This window comes from Paramormyrops kingsleyae, chromosome 21 (genome assembly GCF_048594095.1).
Source record: "Paramormyrops kingsleyae isolate MSU_618 chromosome 21, PKINGS_0.4, whole genome shotgun sequence".
Classification (NCBI taxonomy): domain Eukaryota; kingdom Metazoa; phylum Chordata; class Actinopteri; order Osteoglossiformes; family Mormyridae; genus Paramormyrops; species Paramormyrops kingsleyae.
The window spans coordinates 9,837,112-9,855,551 of record NC_132817.1 but is presented as its reverse complement, the minus strand read 5'-3'; the positions used below and the strand labels follow the sequence as shown (position 1 = coordinate 9,855,551).

General features: G+C 44.6%; 1 protein-coding gene across 2 annotated transcripts; it reads left to right on the top strand.

Moving 5' to 3' along the window:
- The first annotated feature begins 124 nt into the window (after nucleotides 1-124).
- On the top strand, nucleotides 125-15,899 carry acsl3b (acyl-CoA synthetase long chain family member 3b). Of its 2 annotated transcripts, none has more exons than XM_023818806.2 (15): nucleotides 125-400; nucleotides 2,602-3,017; nucleotides 6,783-6,960; nucleotides 7,140-7,249; nucleotides 7,705-7,843; nucleotides 7,939-8,089; nucleotides 8,390-8,513; nucleotides 8,631-8,702; nucleotides 8,806-8,945; nucleotides 11,138-11,310; nucleotides 11,400-11,474; nucleotides 11,643-11,834; nucleotides 12,212-12,326; nucleotides 12,872-13,029; nucleotides 13,665-15,899. In XM_023818806.2, the coding sequence occupies exons 2-15, from the start codon at nucleotides 2,670-2,672 to the stop codon at nucleotides 13,820-13,822; spliced, it is 2,133 nt and encodes a 710-aa protein (XP_023674574.1). In that variant the 5' UTR covers nucleotides 125-400; nucleotides 2,602-2,669; the 3' UTR covers nucleotides 13,823-15,899. The 2 variants fall into 2 exon arrangements, with proteins under 2 accessions (XP_023674574.1, XP_023674575.1); XM_023818807.2 differs by lacking the exon at nucleotides 125-400 and adding an exon at nucleotides 1,998-2,158.
- Nucleotides 15,900-18,440: the final 2,541 nt, after the last annotated feature.

The following is an 18,440-nucleotide window of genomic DNA, read 5'->3' as shown; positions in this document are numbered from 1 at the left end:
CAGTGTGAATGAAATGCGTCCCAGAGTCACCTGATAGTGACAAGGAAATGAAAATACCACATGGATGATATAAATTTGACTGCATAAGTGGGGCTCGCGCGCTGACCGCGAGTAGCCTCGCGGGCCCGTTTGCGACGTCATAGACGTTACTCCAGCACGCGCCACCCCGAATTATCCAATCAGGGGCCAGGATCGGCCTATGCCTTGACGACGTTTCCTACTATTACCCCGTAGAATTCCGAGGACCGGTATCGGAAGAAATAATTTGCTTCGGGTTTTCTGTTTGCGTCGTGCATTACTATATTTCTTATTTTCTCTACAGATTGTTATATATTTGTAATTGCTTACTTTTCCAGACAAAAGCGACCGCTATTGTGAGGATACTCATAGCTAGAATAAGGTGAGTGTATTGTCTTGGTATTTGCTATCGCTTTAACAACCTTAAATCCAGCGGATAGGATTTGCAGATATGGCCGGTACGCAGCCCGTTTAACCAGCTTACTTATCTCGTCTTCACATTGAATGTCGCTGTCTGATCTTGAGAATCCAGCGGGGTTTTGCTGTTATATCCTCATTTGTTGTACAGCATTGCAAATGAGATATGATAACGTTTAATAAAACTGGCCTATGGAAAGGCAGGGAGGAGGCATGTTAGTGGATATCTGCATGCTTTAAAGCATCGTAATGTGCACTTCATCGCGCCATCGTAATAATACCTTTTAACGGTAGGGTGGTTTTTTTTGATCCGACAGATTATACGACTGGTATGTCCGAGATATTTGTCGAGTTTTACATTTAGTTGATTTATTTTTCAAGGGAGCAATCAACTTCACATAGGCAGGTATGTAATCAGCCATTTTAGCACTTTAAATTTGCCAATATGACAAATACCAGCTATGTAGGACCCACTATCAGGGCATGTCAGGATCCGCTTCAGCAAACGATGCTATGTTATTGTGGAGGAGTGCCTTGCAATTGGGGTGACAGCGAGTCTGATGACCCTGCTGAACCAGAAAGATCATGCCGATTTCGATTAAAGACGAAGCTGAAATGAAGCAGACATTCTTCCTTCATTTCCTTATAAATGCAAGCAAAAGATTTATGATGGGAAAGTTGTTGCACAACATTAGATTTGTTGCCCAACCTGTCTGCAATCTTGTTGAGCCCACGGTAGTCTATTCCCGTCAATCCTCGGTTTGCACGACTCCGACGGCTGGCAAGAGCCACAGATCCCGTTTCCTTTCCGGAGCTCTGTGTTGCCAGCCACATCTATAAACTCGATGTGGAAAGTTTACCTTGCTTCCTACACGGCCGTTTAACATAGCCTCACCTATAGTCGGAAGAAATTCCTGTTTGGGACAATTATTTTAATTCTGCAGTGGGTGGAGAAATTAAGGACAGACTGAGTCATTGCCTAAACTCGACACCTTGCCGTAATTTGACAGTTATTTAGAGTGACCTTTCGCATTTTTTCGTTTTAATAATAAAGGTTCTCTGGTTTGCATAGCCGTTTCTTACTATGGCTATCTGCCATCGCTCGGTGACACATCGTCATACCTGCAGTCCAAGGCTAATAGATCTTTCCTGCTTGATCCTGGGTGACACGTGAATGCTTGACGGCATCTCCACACTGAGCTGCTGGCGTCTTTAAGTACTGCCTGAGGAGGTTAATAGCAGTCGGGGAGGGGTTTGTGTGTGTGACCGCAGCCTGCATCGCCATCAACATTAATGAGGGGCCTGCTGGTGTGTGCTTTTGCAACTGTGACATCTCTGACTCTGCACTGATAAAATCGGCCACTCACCCGAGTATAGAACTCCTGTGGTCATGTTTGGGGTAGTTTTACATTTCTGTGTGGCTAAATTTGAAACTGTCCAGTCATGTTGACAGGGTGTACATATTTGTGTGTTAATCTGGGGATTCATGCAATTTTTGGCTGAGATTTATGACCCCCCTCCACCCGCAGGACCTTAAGGTGGGTTGTTTTGCCACTGGGGATACCTTTTACCTACTTTGGACTTGGCTTGCTGAGATAATCCACATGAATGCTCCCAGTTTGTTTCCTATGAAAATCGTGGTATAACTCGCTTCTTCTCTAGCTGGGAAGGGAGAGCCCAGTGGCTCTTACTGCGGCTCATTGGTGTTGGGTCCCGACTTTGGGTAAGGGTTAAGGCCATAATCTCACACGTCCCTTTTTCAGTTCGGGTGACAGGGGTTTCTTTCAGCTTGTTTTGCTTGGCATTTGAGGGCTTAGAGTTTTTGATTCTTGCAGGAAGGTTAGTGACATTTGCTCGGTTTTGATTTACTTATGCTTTTTTTTTAAATGAAATCATTAAAAGGAAGTAATTGTTGAGTTTTTTTTTAAGAAGTGACAGCCTTATCTGATTTTAGTATCTTTCCATTTTTTTAATGTTAGTTCAGGGTGTATCTCAAGCCCAAACATTTCGGCATAGACTGTAGGTCACTTACTGGACAAGAGATTATTCTTTTATTATTTTCTTCCCCTTTCATCAGTATCTTCTAAAGATCTAAAATGTATAGGTGATGGCTGGCTGACAGGTTCAGAGGCTCTCTCATGTTTTACTTTGGTTACTTTGGTGCAGAGGGTTCGCCCAGCAGAGACATCATCACAGGCCTGAGACTTGCTGCTCATCCTCGCCCCCCACTCACCATGAAGCTGAAGTCGGACGTGCACCCCCTGCTGTCGCTGCTCTTCCACTGTGTCGTCTGGATCTACTCCAGCATCATCTTCCTGCCCTGGTCCCTGTTTTCTGGTGCTTCGGTCAGGCAGAAGCGTGCCCGCCGCAGCAAGGCGGTGCCAATGAGGGGCCCCGCGGGGCCCTACAGGGCTGTGAACAGCACACAGTGCCTGGCCAGCTCGCTACGGCCCGGCTGTGATACGCTGGACAAGGTGTTCGCGACCTCGGCCAAGATGTTCCCCCGTCGGGATTGCCTGGGGACTCGGGTGCTCCTCAGCGAGGAGGATGAGCTGCAACCCAATGGGAAAGTCTTCAAGAAGGTCAGGGCAAACTTGGGCGCTAGCTCGGGGGGCAAGGGGGGGAGATATGTGACATGGCTTTCCTGGTGCATTGTGGGAACTGCCATTTGAGTAGAGGTACGAGATTAATTGGTTGTTTAATGGGTTAAGCCAGGTAGATTCTTAGGTTGGCCTTAGTGGTTATTACTGTCAATGTCAGCATGTCTAAATCCTGTGATTGTGACACATGGTGGTTACATCGATTTGTCACTTTGAACCCATCGAAAGTGATGCCATCCTTCTTACAGGGTAAATAGTGGCTGGTCCTTCTTCCCTCATTATGATGACATTACTCTCTTCTTGCTTGATGCCATTTTGAATTTCTCAGCTGGATTATACCTTGGAACGCAAACTAATTGTTACCCTTCCCTCTACTGTAAGTTGCTTTAGATATAAGTGTCAGATAAATGAATTTTAAAAATGCTAATAGGACAACATGTTAGCTCAGTCCCTGGCACTAACGCCGTAGGCCTTCTGGGTTGGGGGTTCGAATCTCACCTCCACTCTGTGTGTGGAGTGCTCTTGCTTGCCTCCATGTTACCCTGAGCAGGGAAAGTGTTTAGAAGATATTCTTAGTTTTATTTACAGCCTTTTCTAAAACAAGAGAGCTAAAACATTCCACCTCGTAAACTTATTTACTCCTCAGACTAATCATATGATCTGGTTTACTGGTGTACTGGCAAGTGGGATTTTTGTATCAGCCAAATCAACCAACCTGTTATTTAGTTATTTATTTATTAGCCTGTTATTCAGAGGTTTTCTCAGTCCAGCCTGCTTTACACAACAGTGACCCGGAACAGTAGATTCTGGAAAAAATATGCTTATCCCATGCAAAATCCCAAGATTAAAATTTTATTTTTTGTAAAGGCAAATTAACTCTCCTCCTGACCGAGGTGTCCCCCTGCCCTATGAATGACTGAATGAATGTTACATTTATATAGCGCTTTTCAAGACACTCAAACTAGGGCTGCACAGTTAATCACAAAAAACCACAGTCTCAATTCATATCTCATTTCTAAATTACAGCATTTCTTCTGCGTTGTATTACATCAGCTGGACCAAAACAAGCGCTCCTAGTTTTCCCCAGAGAGTCTCAAGTATCCCATAATTCTGCATTCTCTTTAAAGGGCAGTTTTCCACCATACCGGGTACCTTACATTTGGTACGTCACGAAAGTACCAAAAGTACGGTACTTCAAGGCGTTGGTTTTCCACTGGCATAAAATCTGGTACTGATACTGGTGCTGGATGACATCTCAACGTAGGGTGGGGTATTTTTGTACTGAAATCGAAAAATGACTGTATATTATAGGGCTGGACAACATGCAGTATTAATACTAACATCCCATGTCGTACAATTCTTACTTCACCAGTCAGCCTAAGATCAGGCTTTTTCTTACTTTAATTTATGTATATGGACATTATAATGCAGGGACTTTAAGTTCCACTAAGACATGTTTACTCTGTATTGGGATCCACATGGACCACAAGATGGGCTCCGCCATTGGTCACCAGCACCTCTTCCAGCAGCAACCCAGCTTTCTTAGTTGGTCTCCCATCCACATACTGGTCAGGCCCAGACATGCTTGGTTTCAGATGGATTAGTCTGAACTGCAGGTAGTATGGGCCTGGGCCCTTAAATCACCACAGTGCTGCCATGGGGAGATCGTATGTACACTATATGGACAAAGGTATTGGGAGACCTGGCCATTACATTATGACATCCCATTCTAAATCCAAAGACATCAATATGGACTTGGTTCCCCCTTTGCAGTTGTAACAGCTGCCAGTCTTCTGGGAAGACTTTCCACAAGATTTTGTAGTGTGCCTATGGGAATTGTCAGCATGCCAGATACTGTTCCCACAAAGTTGGAAGTATTGAATTGTCCAAAATGTCTTGGTATGCTGAAGCATTAAGAGTTCCCTTCAATGGAACTAAGGGGCCTAGCAGAACATCTGAAAACAACCACATACCATTGTCCCTCCTCCACCAACCTTTACAGTTGGCACAATGCAGTCACACATGTGATGTTCTCCTGGCATCCAACAACCCAGACCCATCCATCAGACTGCCAGACAGAGAAGTGTGATTCGTCACTCCAGAGAACACGTTTCCACTGCTCCAGAGTCCAGTGGCAGCGTGCTGTACTCCACTGCATCTGACAGCAGGCATTTCACTTAGTGATGTGAGGCTTACATGCTGCTGATCAGCCAAGGAAGCCCATTCCATGAAGCTCCCAGTGCTGGGGTTAATGGCAGAAGAAGTTTGAAACTCTGTAGTTATTGAGTCAACAGAGCGTTGGTGACTTTTACACACTATGCACCTCAGCACTCGGCGACCCTGCTCTCTTACTTTACGTGGTCTGCCACTTCGTGGGTGATTTTCTGTTTCTAAACGCTTCCACTTTGCAATAATACCACTTACAGTTGACCATGGAATATCTATCAGGAAAGAAATTTCACAAATTGCACATATCGCAAAGGTAGTTCAGAACGCCCCACTCTTTCACAAATGTTTGTAAACCTGACTGTATGGTTAAGTGTTTGATTTTCTACACCTGTGGCAATGGGTCTGAATGAAACACCTGAATTGAATAATTAAAGTACTTTTGTCCATATAGTGTACATATGTATGTATTTATGTCTGTCCTCAGTAAGACAGTGTTTCCACTGATTACATTTGTCCATAGTGGCCTACTATGGCAAAAACTATCTATCCAGCAAATCAGTCTTCTAATCCAATGACTTGGTGACTCATACGTAAAGCTCAATTCCCCCCACCCTTAGCATGCATTACGGAATTCAGCTGGTTAACAGCACTAACAGGTTATATTACATTGTCATTTAGCAGACACTCTTATAAAGTCTAATAAAATGAGCTAACTTGGCATCTCTCTTTTCGCTGCGATTCACACACACTGAAACTCACTTATTCTTCGCTATTTTACTGTTTCGGTGTCATGGGGGAATGGGACCAAAGCGGTAAGTCTGGCGACCTAGCAACAGTAGCAGTCATTTTCTGACATGGCTCCAGTGTGAATGCAGAACCATAACAGATTACCATGTTCGAGAATGGCGGGGGGAGGGCTTCTTGCCCTTTATTGACTACATTGATATCAGTTGGGTGTACACGACACCCATTACTTTACCGTTATGGAAGTGGAAATGAAAATGTATCTATCCCAGGTTGTTTTTTCGTACGTGACTGGGGGTCACACACCAGGAAAGTCTTACTTCCCACAGCAAACCCACTAAATTAGCCTGAGTCATAGACACAGGCTGTGCAAGGTGCAGTTAGGCCGTTCTTACTTCATTAACTGAAGCACTGCTGACGGAGAAACTGTAGAGGTTTTAATTTAGCAACCACTGAAAAATTCGTATAATTGTTTGTTTACCTCCATAGACATGGAGAGGGAACATGCCGGCATTAAACATTAATAAATCAAATAAAACACTTGTGCAACAACGGTGGTACATTGATGTCTGCATATTCGTAGCCCCCACCTATAGCCCCCCCCCATTACATTGCACCCATGCCTCGTGATCCACAAGGAGACACGGATGGACATATGAGGCTCACAGTTTTAATGCATTAAATGTATGAAACATCACATTTTAGTACATTTTCCTGGAGGAATATTGGGCTGTAACTAAACAGTTTTAGCTTTTTTTTTTTTTGTATAGACATGCATCCATCTCTTAAAAAAGTGACCCTTAACCCCTGACCTCGCTCTGTCACCCCCTGCAGGTGATCCTCGGGGACTATGAGTGGCTCTCCTATGAGAAGACGTTCCAGGCAGCGGCGTTGTTTGGTAGCGGCCTCGCTGCGCTGGGCCAGAAGTCTAAATGCAACATCGCTATCTGCTGCGAGACACGGGCCGAGTGGATAATATCTGCCCAGGCCTGTTTCATGCACAACTTCCCATGTGAGTGTGGCCCCTGCGCTGACATGTTGACACCCCCCCCCACCCCCCATCCCCCAGCATTCTTCCAGCTTTATGATGAACTCCTAAGAGCCTAAACTAATGAGCCTCGTCTGTTTCTCCCCCCCCCGCTCGTTTTTCCTTTCTTCTGTCATTCCACTTTGAATTCTGTTTCTTGGTAGTGGTCACCCTATACTCCACCTTGGGAGGCCCGGCGATAGCCCACGGCCTCAACGAGGCAGAGGTGACACACATAATCACCAGTAAAGAGCTACTGGAGAGCCGGCTGAAGGTACGCTGTCTCACCTGCACTTAGCTTAGTGTGTTTGTCTATTTAATCTACACTGATAATGTTACATGTAGCTATGAACCTTCCGGGCAGCTACTTTATCACTTAATCCCTAAAGATTGGAATTAAAGGGTTTTCCACTACCCCTGTGTGAACCCTCGGCTATGTCAAATATTTGCTCCGCTTCACCTCCAGAATGCCTAGCTCAGTGAAGTAACTGCTTATCGCATCTTTGATTAGCTATCTGAAGAGAATTGTTGAGGGTGGTCAGGGGTGGCGTGTATCTTCATGAGTTAGGGTTAGGTGATGGGTTCAAATCCCATACCTGGTAGACTAACCCCAAGCCTTAATCCCTCATTTGTCATTTTGGACGAATTCAGCGTGTGCGATCGGTGATCGACATTAGAGATCATCAGCTGAAACCGACAGTGCTGACTTTTCTCCATTTGGAACCTTAGCCGATCCTGTTGGAGGTTCCCCGACTCCAGCACGTCATTGTGGTGGACAAAAAGCCGATGGCCTGGCCCGGGTATCCCAGAGGCATCATGGTCCACAACATGACTGCAGTGCAGGAGCTTGGGGCCAAGCCTGAGAACAGTAAGCGTGACGATGTCGCCGTGGTCTTGCTGAGGAGGGCTGCTGGGCTTGTCGGCCTGCACAACTCTGTATCAATCACTATGTTTCTCCCCCAGTGTCCCGCCCCCGACAGCCGCCCCGCCCCTCTGACATCGCCGTCATCATGTACACCAGCGGCTCCACCGGCATTCCCAAGGGCGTGATGATCTCCCACAGCAACCTTATCGCCGGGGTGACGGGCATGGCCGAACGCATCCCTCAGCTCGAGTATGAGGCTGCCGTGTGGTTAATGACCAAACCGAAGATCTATAGCTTACTCCCTCATTACTTGGTCAGATGGAGAGCCTAGAACCTCCCAGGAACCACAGGGCTGAAAGGCTAGGCACACTGGGATACACACAGCCATGCTGTCCTGTCAATTTCCCATTTTTAAACAGAATGTACTTTTTTAAAAAAGGTATCATAGACCAAGAGGAGGCAGTCTAATAAATAGAGTTGAATATTAAGAATAACGGGCATGGTTTTGTTGTGAAGACCGTATTGATGCCATGGTTGTGTCCTGCGCAGTGAGAATGACACCTACATCGGGTACCTGCCACTGGCTCACGTACTGGAGCTGAGTGCGGAGATGGTGTGCGTTTCTCACGGCTGCCGCATCGGATACTCCTCTGCCCAAACACTTGCCGACCAGGTGAGCGCCCCCGTGCCCACCTCATGCCCACCTCATACCCACTCGACACGCGTCCAAGCCACTGAGAGACCTGGCTTTTCCTCTTACCTCGTTAATGTGATTCCGGTTTCTCAATAGTCCTCAAAGATCAAGAAGGGCAGCCGAGGGGACACGACGGCACTGAAGCCCACCCTGATGGCCGCAGTGCCGGTAAGCAGTGGGAGGGTGGGACTCTCCCCCCCCCCCACCTCCCAAGGCTCTCTCAGATCAGCATCTTAACCACAAGCCATAACCCCTTCCCCAAACCTCACAGGAGATCATGGACCGCATTTACAAGAACGTGATGACCAAGGTGGAGGAGATGCACCCCCTGCAGAGGACTCTGTTCGTGCTGGCCTACAATTACAAGATGGAGCAGATTTCTAAGGGTTACAACACACCACTGTGTGACCGGTATGGTCAGATACAAGCTCCAAACAGCCCCAGGGCTCGTGTGGAATTCAGTGTGCTGCCAGACCTTTGTTTCTGTGTTTACAAGCCTGTCTATCTATCTACAGTCATGTGAAAACATTAGGACACCCCATTAAATATTTAATTCTTTATTAAGAAATATCAACATATCTATATTAAATATTCTTTCAAATTATATCTGTAGATAAAGGTGATGTAATTGTCTCACCTATGCAAAAACAAGAAACAAATTCACTTATTTAACAAAGGACATTAACTAAGATGCCAATTCCTATTGAGGAAAAAGATTAAATGCATTAAATGTATCCCCGCGCGTCCGTTATGGACACCTTGTGCCCCAATAGCTAGTATTTCCCCCTTTGGCTGAAATAACTTCAATGAGATGTTTCCTATAGCCATCTATCAATCTCTGACATTTACTGGCAGAGAGTTTTCTACATTCTGCAATGCAGAATTCCTTAAGCTATGTGATCTTGCATGCACTTCCTCTTCAAATCACCCCACAGCATCTCAATAGGATTCAGATCCAGGCTTTGACTTGACCATTCCAGAACTCATTTCTTTCTTGTAAGCCATTCCTTGGTAGATTTACTGGAATGTTTTGAGTCATTGTCATTTACATGGTCCACCCCCACTTCAGCTTCAACTTTTGGACAGATGTTTTCACATTGTCCTCAAGCATCCTCTGATATGATGTAGAATTCATAGTGGATTCTGTGATAGTGAGCTGGCCAGGTTCTGCTGCAGCAAAGCAGCCCCAATCCATGACATTTCCACCCCCTATGCTTCACAGTTGGTATGAGATTCTTTTGCTTAAGAGCTTTGTTTTACGCCAAACATGTCCTCTGTTACAGCACCCAAATAATTCAATTTCAGATTAATCTGTCCAAAGCGCGTTGTTCCAAATGTCCCAGTCTTTGTCTAGGTGGTCTCTGGCAAACTTCAGTGTTGCCCAGATGTTTTTTTGACAGCAAGGTTTTCCTCCTTGCACATCTCCCATGTAAATCAAACTTGCAGAGTCTCTTTCTGATGGTAGATGCATGTACCAACTGTGGCAAGAGCTTCCTGTGTGACCCGTGATGACATTTTAGGATTTTTGGAGACTTCTTTTAGCATCTTGCGGTCGGTTCTTTGCCTGAACTTGCTAGGACAGCCTGCCCTGGCCATACTGGCAGTTGTTTTAAATGTTCTCCACTTTGTAAATTATTCTCCAGACAGTGGAATGGCTGATTCCAAACTGTCTCGAGATCTTTTTATATCCTTCCCAGACTCATATGCATCTACATGCTTCTTTCTGAAGGCCTCAGACAGCTCTTTGGATCTCACTATGGTGATCCCACTCATTTCAACAATCAAGAGCAAACCAAACTAAATGTCTATGGTTTAAATAAGACAGGCTCTACGGAAAAGCTCTGTAATAATGTTCTAATCATTTTCCTCTGATATGGTGCACATGAATCTAATTCTAGGAATTTTAAATAGTGATGAATGTGTGTCCTAACTTTCTAACCTTTTCCTCAGTGTAAATTAGCATCTTAGTTAATTTCATTTTGTAAATAAATGAATTTTTCTTGTTTTTGCATAGATGATGCAATTACATCAACTTTATCTACACATATAATTTGAAAGAATATTTAATATTGATATGTTGATATTAATAATGATCTAAATGTTTAATGGGGTGTCGTAATTTTTTTCACAAGACTATATCTTGGTCTATCTATCTTTTTTTTTATTTTATTTAGTGATTAGTTGTCATTTTTGACACACCACAGCACACAGTGCACAACAACAAAATGTGTTCTCTGCATTTAACCCATATGTGACAATGTGACATAGCAGGGGGCAGCTAATTCAGCGCCTGGGGAGCAGTGCTTGGGGGCGGTACCTTGCTCAGGGTACCTCAGTGGTGCCTTGCTGGTTGGGGATTCGAACCTGCAATCTTTCAATGCGCTTCCCTAACCATTAAGCCACCACTGTCTTGGTCTATCTGTCTGTCTATCTTGGTCTTTCTCTTGGTCTATCTGTCTAATCTACCTATCTAGTTATGGAGGCGTAGAGGTGTAACCATGTGAATTGTGTGAAAATTGCATGTAAACTGTGTGCAAATTGGTGCCAGTGTTCGGTAAATTAGCACACAGCCCTTGCTGAGCTTGTAACCCTGGGATCCCCAGGCTGGTCTTCCGGAAGGTGCGTTCCCTGCTGGGGGGACGGACGCGCCTGCTGCTCTCGGGGGGGGCTCCGCTGTCGGCCGCCACCCAGCGCTTCATGAATATCTGCTTCTGCTGCCCGGTGGGCCAGGGCTACGGCCTCACTGAGACATGCGGTGCTGGCACCATAACCGAGGGTGAGTTGCGAGGCCGCCCGCCTGCCAGCCCGTCGGCTAAGCCTTCAGCTAGACCTTGACGACCTTGTCCACGTCCACTTGTTTTACAGTGTGGGACTACAGCACGGGACGTGTGGGAGCCCCACTCATCTGCTCAGAAATCTCTCTCAAGGACTGGGAGGATGGTGAGTGGCCTTGAATGAGTCTTGGCCTTGAATGAGTCTTGGCCTTGAATGAGTCTTGGCCTTGAATGAGTCTTGGCCTTGAATGAGTCTTGGCCTTGAATGAGTCTTGACCTTGAAGCCTGAGCGATACAAGAAGACCTACCTGATGACTGACACCCTTGTCCCCAGGTGGTTACCACAGCACCGACAAGCCATACCCCCGGGGAGAGATAATCATAGGAGGGCCCAATGTCACCATGGGCTACTACAAGAACGAGGCTAAGAACCAAGAGGACTTCTTTGTGGATGCTAAGCAGCAGAGGTGGTTCTGCACAGGCGACATCGGCGAGTTCCACCCTGATGGTTGCCTGAAGATCATTGGTAAGGAGGATAATTTCAAAATGCATTGGTGATGCTTTCTGTGAAGATAGACAGTGTCAGGGAATGCAGTTGTTTATGAAGACGTTTCAATGCAAGGAGGCTAAGTGGACCACTGTCACTTTAAACCTTCACGGTGGAGGTTTGAATCCCAGCCCTGCAGTTAGAAGGAATGATGGATGTTTTTAATGCTTACCCACATAGCATACATACATCCTAGCCAGCGTCTGCCCGACGCACACAAGATACGGGTAAACTATGTAACCCTCAACTTGTTTAATTCGCAAGACGTCAGCAAGCCTACACTAATCTGAATACGACCTGTATGCAGCCTTCCTACAATGTTATTATGCTGCCTAATATGTCACGTTTTCCCACAGACCGTAAGAAGGACCTGGTGAAGCTACAGGCCGGGGAGTACGTGTCGCTGGGCAAGGTGGAGGCCATGCTCAAGAATTGCTCCTTGATCGACAACATCTGTGCCTACGCCAACAGGTCAGGCGACCAGTCATCAGACCCACAGTCATTATGTTGTACCAGACCTGGTGCTCAACACATTACACCCGTCTGGGCTCTGTCCACTGTCCACTATACAGTCTATCCTCTAAGCCCAATACCCTTCAGATACCATCTGCATACCAGTCATGTCCAAGCTCTCTGGTCCATGCATAGTAAAACCAGCCACCACATAGATTTCAAGTGCTCTGTTCATGCAGTTGGTTTTAGTCAAGTTGAGTATTGCACTCTCTTTTGATCTAAAGCACTCATTCCCAGTATTTGATGGGACGATGTCTAGCTAAGCAGGACAGGGACCTGTTCCCACATTTGGAAGGTTGTGAGTTCAAGTCCCAGGGCTGGTTAAATAATCAGATTGCCAGTGGTCCGTCAAGCAATACCTTTAACCCCAATTGTTCCAGGGACTAGCTGACCCTGCTCACACACTTTTATGCCAGAACCATCTGCTAAATAAATAAATGTATGTGATGTTCAGTATCTGCGTTGGTCTAACAGGATTTTTGTCTGTGTTGCCCCACATGCAGTGACGAGTCGTACGTGATTGGTTTCGTGGTGCCCAATCAGAAGCAGCTGACAGCTCTAGCGGGGCAGAAGGGTATCAGGGGCTCCTGGGAAGACATCTGTAACAATCCCGTGATGGAGCAGGAAGTACTGGCAATAATAACGGAGGCAGCTGTCGCAGGTAGGGGATCTGGAGCACCGGGAGGCAGGCAGGCCGGCCGGCAACCTCGTCAGCATGCAGGCAGGCCGGGAGGCTCGTCAGCATGCAGGCAGGCCGGGAGGCTCGTCAGCATGCAGGCAGGCCTATACTTAATGATGCCAATTAGCAAATTTAAGGGTTTCTGTTTCGGCAATGTTGCCCATGTTGAATTCTGCATGGCACAATATTTAGATGAAACATTTCATTTTAATATCCAGCTAATGAAATTGTAAAATGTGAAAGAAAATCTAAATACTGTTAAGTCAAGAAAAGGAGAGAATGTCATCCTCAGAATTAGTATACTGCTAGCTCAGAAATTAACTGGACAAGAGCACTATATGGATGTAATATCAGATAAATACCTTATATATTGATGTCTAATCACACATTTTTTACTTGATTTTAAAATGCTTACTAATTGACTTGTATCCAAAAACTGTACTACAATCGATGTGGGCCAATAATTAGCTTTTTCTCTGACATGGAAAGCTGTGTGCTTTAAATGCTCAGCTTCCCTGGGCTGCCTGGCTCCCTCCAGACACCAGTGGGACACCCTGTTAATGTTAACCAGGCTCTGTGATGCGTTTCCGGCCGTGACACACGTCTGTGCTCTTTAGCTCAGCTTGAGCGCTTCGAGATCCCCAAGAAGATTCGGCTGAGCGCAGAGGCCTGGACACCAGAGACTGGCCTGGTGACTGACGCCTTCAAGCTGAAGAGGAAGGAGCTGAAGACTCACTACCAGGACGACATTGAGAGGATGTACGGAGGAAAGTAGGCAGGGCTGGGAGGAAGCTGGTGTCTGAGCCTCCCTTCCCCCCCACCTCCCACCCCCCACACACACACACACACCTCCCCCACACTGTCCTGCCCTGCTACAGTGCCCTCTCAGTGAACTGGGGAAAAAATACTTGAAGTAAGACCAAAAGGAAAAAGAAAATGAATATAGGATTCAGTAAACAGAAAGATCCCGTCTGATTGGTCCCGCTGAAATCGAATGGACAATGACTGTCGCTCAACCAATCTGCGTTACGTTAGTCTGTTTCTTACTGAATGAGTGACCTCTTTTTTTACATCAGGGTTTGAGTTTTTCAAGGAATATTTTGTAAATGTGTGTGGAGTGCTGGTAGTTTTTTTTTTTGTTTGTTTTTTTCTCTGTATAGTCCATGAAAGGATTCACAGTTGAAGCCATGAGAGGTTCTGTGCAATACTGTTGTGTTAGTATTGTCTTTGCATACTGCGTGTGTACGTTAGCAGTGACACTCGCCGGCAATGAGAAGAGGCCGTGTGCCACTCTGCCCGCCAGGACAGTGAAGGAGCCCAGTTTTCTGCCCACGGCTCTGACAAACGACCATCTTCTCAACCTTGCTTACCTCAAAGTGGGCATGTTGTCCTTCCTGGAGACCTCTTTGCAGGCACGTACTGGCCATCGGGAAGTTCGGGGATTTTTCCAGTTAGCCGGTCTTGTGAGGGCGGTCTCTCTCCCCCACCCCCGCATTACATTGCCTATATACCAGAAGTGCATGACCCTCGGGTGGATCTCACTGCGTTTCCAGGTCGATCACAGGAGATGATTAATGGATAAAGTTTTATGTCATTGGTGGACAACCAGTTGATCACAATTGGCAAAATATACCAAGGGCGACCCCCAACCCCGAATGATTAAAAGGGGGTTAGGTTCAGTGTCAGGGGGTTGATGTCCGTTTCGCAGCTTTAAGAGACTGAACCTGGCACTGCCTGCTGCTTAAGGTTGACATGAAGAAAGAATTACACCCATACATTTATCCTTAATGTTGCAGCCATTATTATTTATTTTTCTAAACCCTGCCTAGGTGATTAGAGGTTGGATGGAGGACTGTAAGGCTTTCCATTTGAGCCCCGGATGCACCAGGTCAGGGGGGCTTTATGACTGCTGCTTTCTGGACAAAATAGATCAGCCTGTATCCAACAAAGGGCACCGGCATTGACTGTCTTAATCAGCTGAAGCGATTTGCCATCCTGACCCAAACATGATTAGGATTATATCCTCTTAGGGATCTTCTCACATGTACGTTCTCCCCTCCTCCATAATGCATGTTTGTCCACCTCAACTCTTATAGGACTGGGAAGCTACACAAGCTCATGGTGGAATCAACCTATATTTAGAAGTGAAACGGTAATTGAAATATCTGCACCCAGCCTGGTTTTGCATGGTTTACATTTTGTAAATTTATTGAGCCAGTTTGTTACTCCAGGACAAAACCGACGGACTGCATTTCCCCACGAACTATAATAGTCTTAAAGGGTATTTTAAAAGATGGAAATCCTAATGTATTTTTTTAGTGCGATGGTCTTCTGAAGAACAAGGCGACAGAGAACAGTGGCTGCCACAAATTTGCCAGCAGAAATAGCATCAGTGCAGTACTGTGAGACGTACAGTATTTGTACCTCAGGAGAAGATTGTCTGTGTTTTATTAATATGGAGTTTACATGGAAATAGGAACATGAAATAGTGTGCACATGTGCAGAACGTCCTGTTTGCTTTGTTGATGAATTGAGAGAGCATGATGGTGGGGAAAAAAGCATTGTGTTTTATATGCTGTACATGCTGAAGGGGAGATGTTTGTGGGGGGTGCACCATGTTACTCTTGTATTGTATATACTTTTGATCAATGCTTGTTAGACGTCCCAGATGTACAGCTGTAATATACATTTTAAATCTCTTATATTTGTTATATTGACCAGTTTTGGGGTCTTCTTTCCACATTTGCCTGAAAACTGCCTTGTAACAATATTTGGTAGTGTGTCCTATTTTATTTATTTGTAATTTGGCCTTAAATTATGTAATAAAGCATAAATTTTGTGCTTCGTCTAAATGTGTTTATCAGTCATGTTTTAACGAATTCCTGCCCTTTCAGCAATGATTTGAGGGTGTCTACAGTCTGAGCATGCACTGTTGCCTCACACTTTCAGGGTTGTGGGTTTGAATCTCACCTTGGTTGTCGAGTTTGCATGTCCTCCCCATGTTGTGCATGTTCCTTCCCACAGTCCAAAGGCATGAAGTTAAGGGAAGTGGTGTCTCAACCGCCTGTAGTCTGTGAGTATCTGCATATGTCTGTGTGCCCTGTAATGGGCTGCTGTCCGTCTGCCGTGTGCCCTGTGCTGTGTGGTTTCTCCTGCTGGCCAGCAGTTAGGTGAACTGGTATCTCTAAATTGCCCACAGTGTTTGAGACTGTGCCTTTTGCATAGACTGGGATCCTGTCCAGATCATCCCCTGCCTTGTGTCTTATGTTTGCCGGGATAGGCTCCAGGCTCCAGGCTCACCATGACCCTGTTCTAGATAAATGGAAGATGGATGGAAGGATTTTTTTCTTTTATTCAGACATTTGCCAGTAGAGGGCACAATTGTTCAGCAGAAATCATTATTATGAATAGGGTTGGATCCAGCAGCAGCCTGACATTAACGGAATGTATTTATTTGTTGATGACTGGATACATTTCCTGTGTGCTTAACTTCAATGAAAGCTGCCCCCAACCTTTTTAAAAAATCTGTTTACAACAGGTCTATTTAAAAAAAAAAAAAAAAAAAAAAAAAAAGATTAATTATTAATAAGCCCCAAATGCATTCATTTTAATTATTTGTGGTGTGATAATATGTACACTATTTTCTCCATTATACTTCAGTTTATCATTGTAATGAGCTTTCATCAGAAAACAGTGCTTGGGGGGATTAGTGACTATATGCTACGGATTACAACTGCTGAGTGTTAGTAAATAACTAGCGATAAATTATATGAAATATGTACTACAGTCTCAAATGAGGATCGTTACAGATATTACAGCTTCTAGGGGTGTTTGCCTCATAATTAGGAATCTGAGGGGTAAGATTCAGAATGTTGGTCATGTATCTAATTCAGATTTGCGCGTCATCTGTGTTGTCTTAGTCCATGAAATGTTCTTCAGGCAATCAATGGCTACCAACAACCCATGTTAACACGTTTAATTATTGGATTGTATTCTTTTAATCACATTTGAATATGAAAGGAATTACTGTTACTGCAATACACATTTAATTTCTCTCAAAATCTTTGCCTGCAGTAATGCCAACATTTTTATTTAATATCTATGTTATGAACAAACCCTGTCGCTCCCTCTCAGTGCCAGTAGAGGAAGACTGTTCTGCTTGCACAAAGTGCAAAACTGTAAACAATCATGATCTTTTTATTCGCTTTGTACAAAACGTACAATGAATTTGTTTTGGTGGTGGCAGAAGTATGCAATTTTAAACATACTGTCAAGATGGAAATACACAAAATAATATATTGAATAAAGAATATGAAGATGTGCAGTTAATTAAGAAACAAACATGCAGACATATAAATAAGGGAACGACAACAAGATGTGGGATAACAGCAGTTTGAGAGATGTGCAAATAAGCTTGGAGTCAGTGGAAGTGTGAAGTATAGTGGCTGAGTATGTGTGGGAAGGAGCCCCAGGGGATCAGTGAGCTTCTCATGGGACCTTATTTAGGAGAACAGTGGAATGGGGGAAGAAGCTCTTTGGGTGCGGAGTCGTCATGTCTGGAACTTAGCATGGATGGTTACTGAATGTTAAAAACCCAAGGAATAGGGTGAGGGTCTCGACCAACCTCAGAAATGGCAAAAATCTAATTAAACAGAATAAAAATAAATATTGTGCATGTAGTTTCTTATTGAAAACACTACTTTTAAAAAGGTTTACACCCCACAAAACAAAACATTCATATAATTAACTGTGTTGGTTACGCTGTTATAGAACGTTGTATATGCTATTGAATGTGGAGAAGGTATTTTAAATGTATTTTCCTTACAGTCACTGAAGCTGCAATTTCTATAGCAACTACTCTATATTTAGAGCATCTGGTTATAGGTACTGACGTAAGATCCTGCTAAATTATTGATATCACTCTAATTATATTCGTATTGATAACTGCACATAATTATAAACCACTTTTGCTATCAAAGTGAAGAACTGTAAACTTCAATGCTTCCTTCGTTTCCTGTAGAGTGTAGACAATATGAGCCATACAATGCACTGGCTTCTCAACTTGTTTCAATGTGCAAATGTGTTTTAGCAATCATACAACACAGTTCACAAAAAGAAAATATAAGCATTCTTCTCTGACAAAGCAGCAAAATAACACGTTATTAGCATTGCAATCCAACGTAAGAAACATAAATCAGAAAATGTGTATGACGCGCCCTCTTCACAGTTAAAATAGTGCTTTTTACCCAATTTCACACTGAGTCACTGAAAATGAACAGACTGCATTATTAATCCACAGAGATATCGCGGCTTACATCCGGAAGTGACACACCTATTACGCACACATCCCGGCACCATGCGTGTCAATAATCGAACGCAGGATATGGGTCTTG

What these genes read in the sequence shown, in the direction of transcription:
- acsl3b (XM_023818806.2), top strand. Translation starts at nt 2,670, where the DNA reads ATGAAGCTGAAGTCGGACGTGCACCCCCTGCTGTCGCTGCTCTTCCAC. An exon ending in ATGGGAAAGTCTTCAAGAAG is followed by an intron (nt 3,018 to 6,782) that starts GTCAGGGCAAAC and finishes CACCCCCTGCAG; the next exon opens with GTGATCCTCGGGGACTATGA. An exon ending in AACGGAGGCAGCTGTCGCAG is followed by an intron (nt 13,030 to 13,664) that starts GTAGGGGATCTG and finishes TGTGCTCTTTAG; the next exon opens with CTCAGCTTGAGCGCTTCGAG.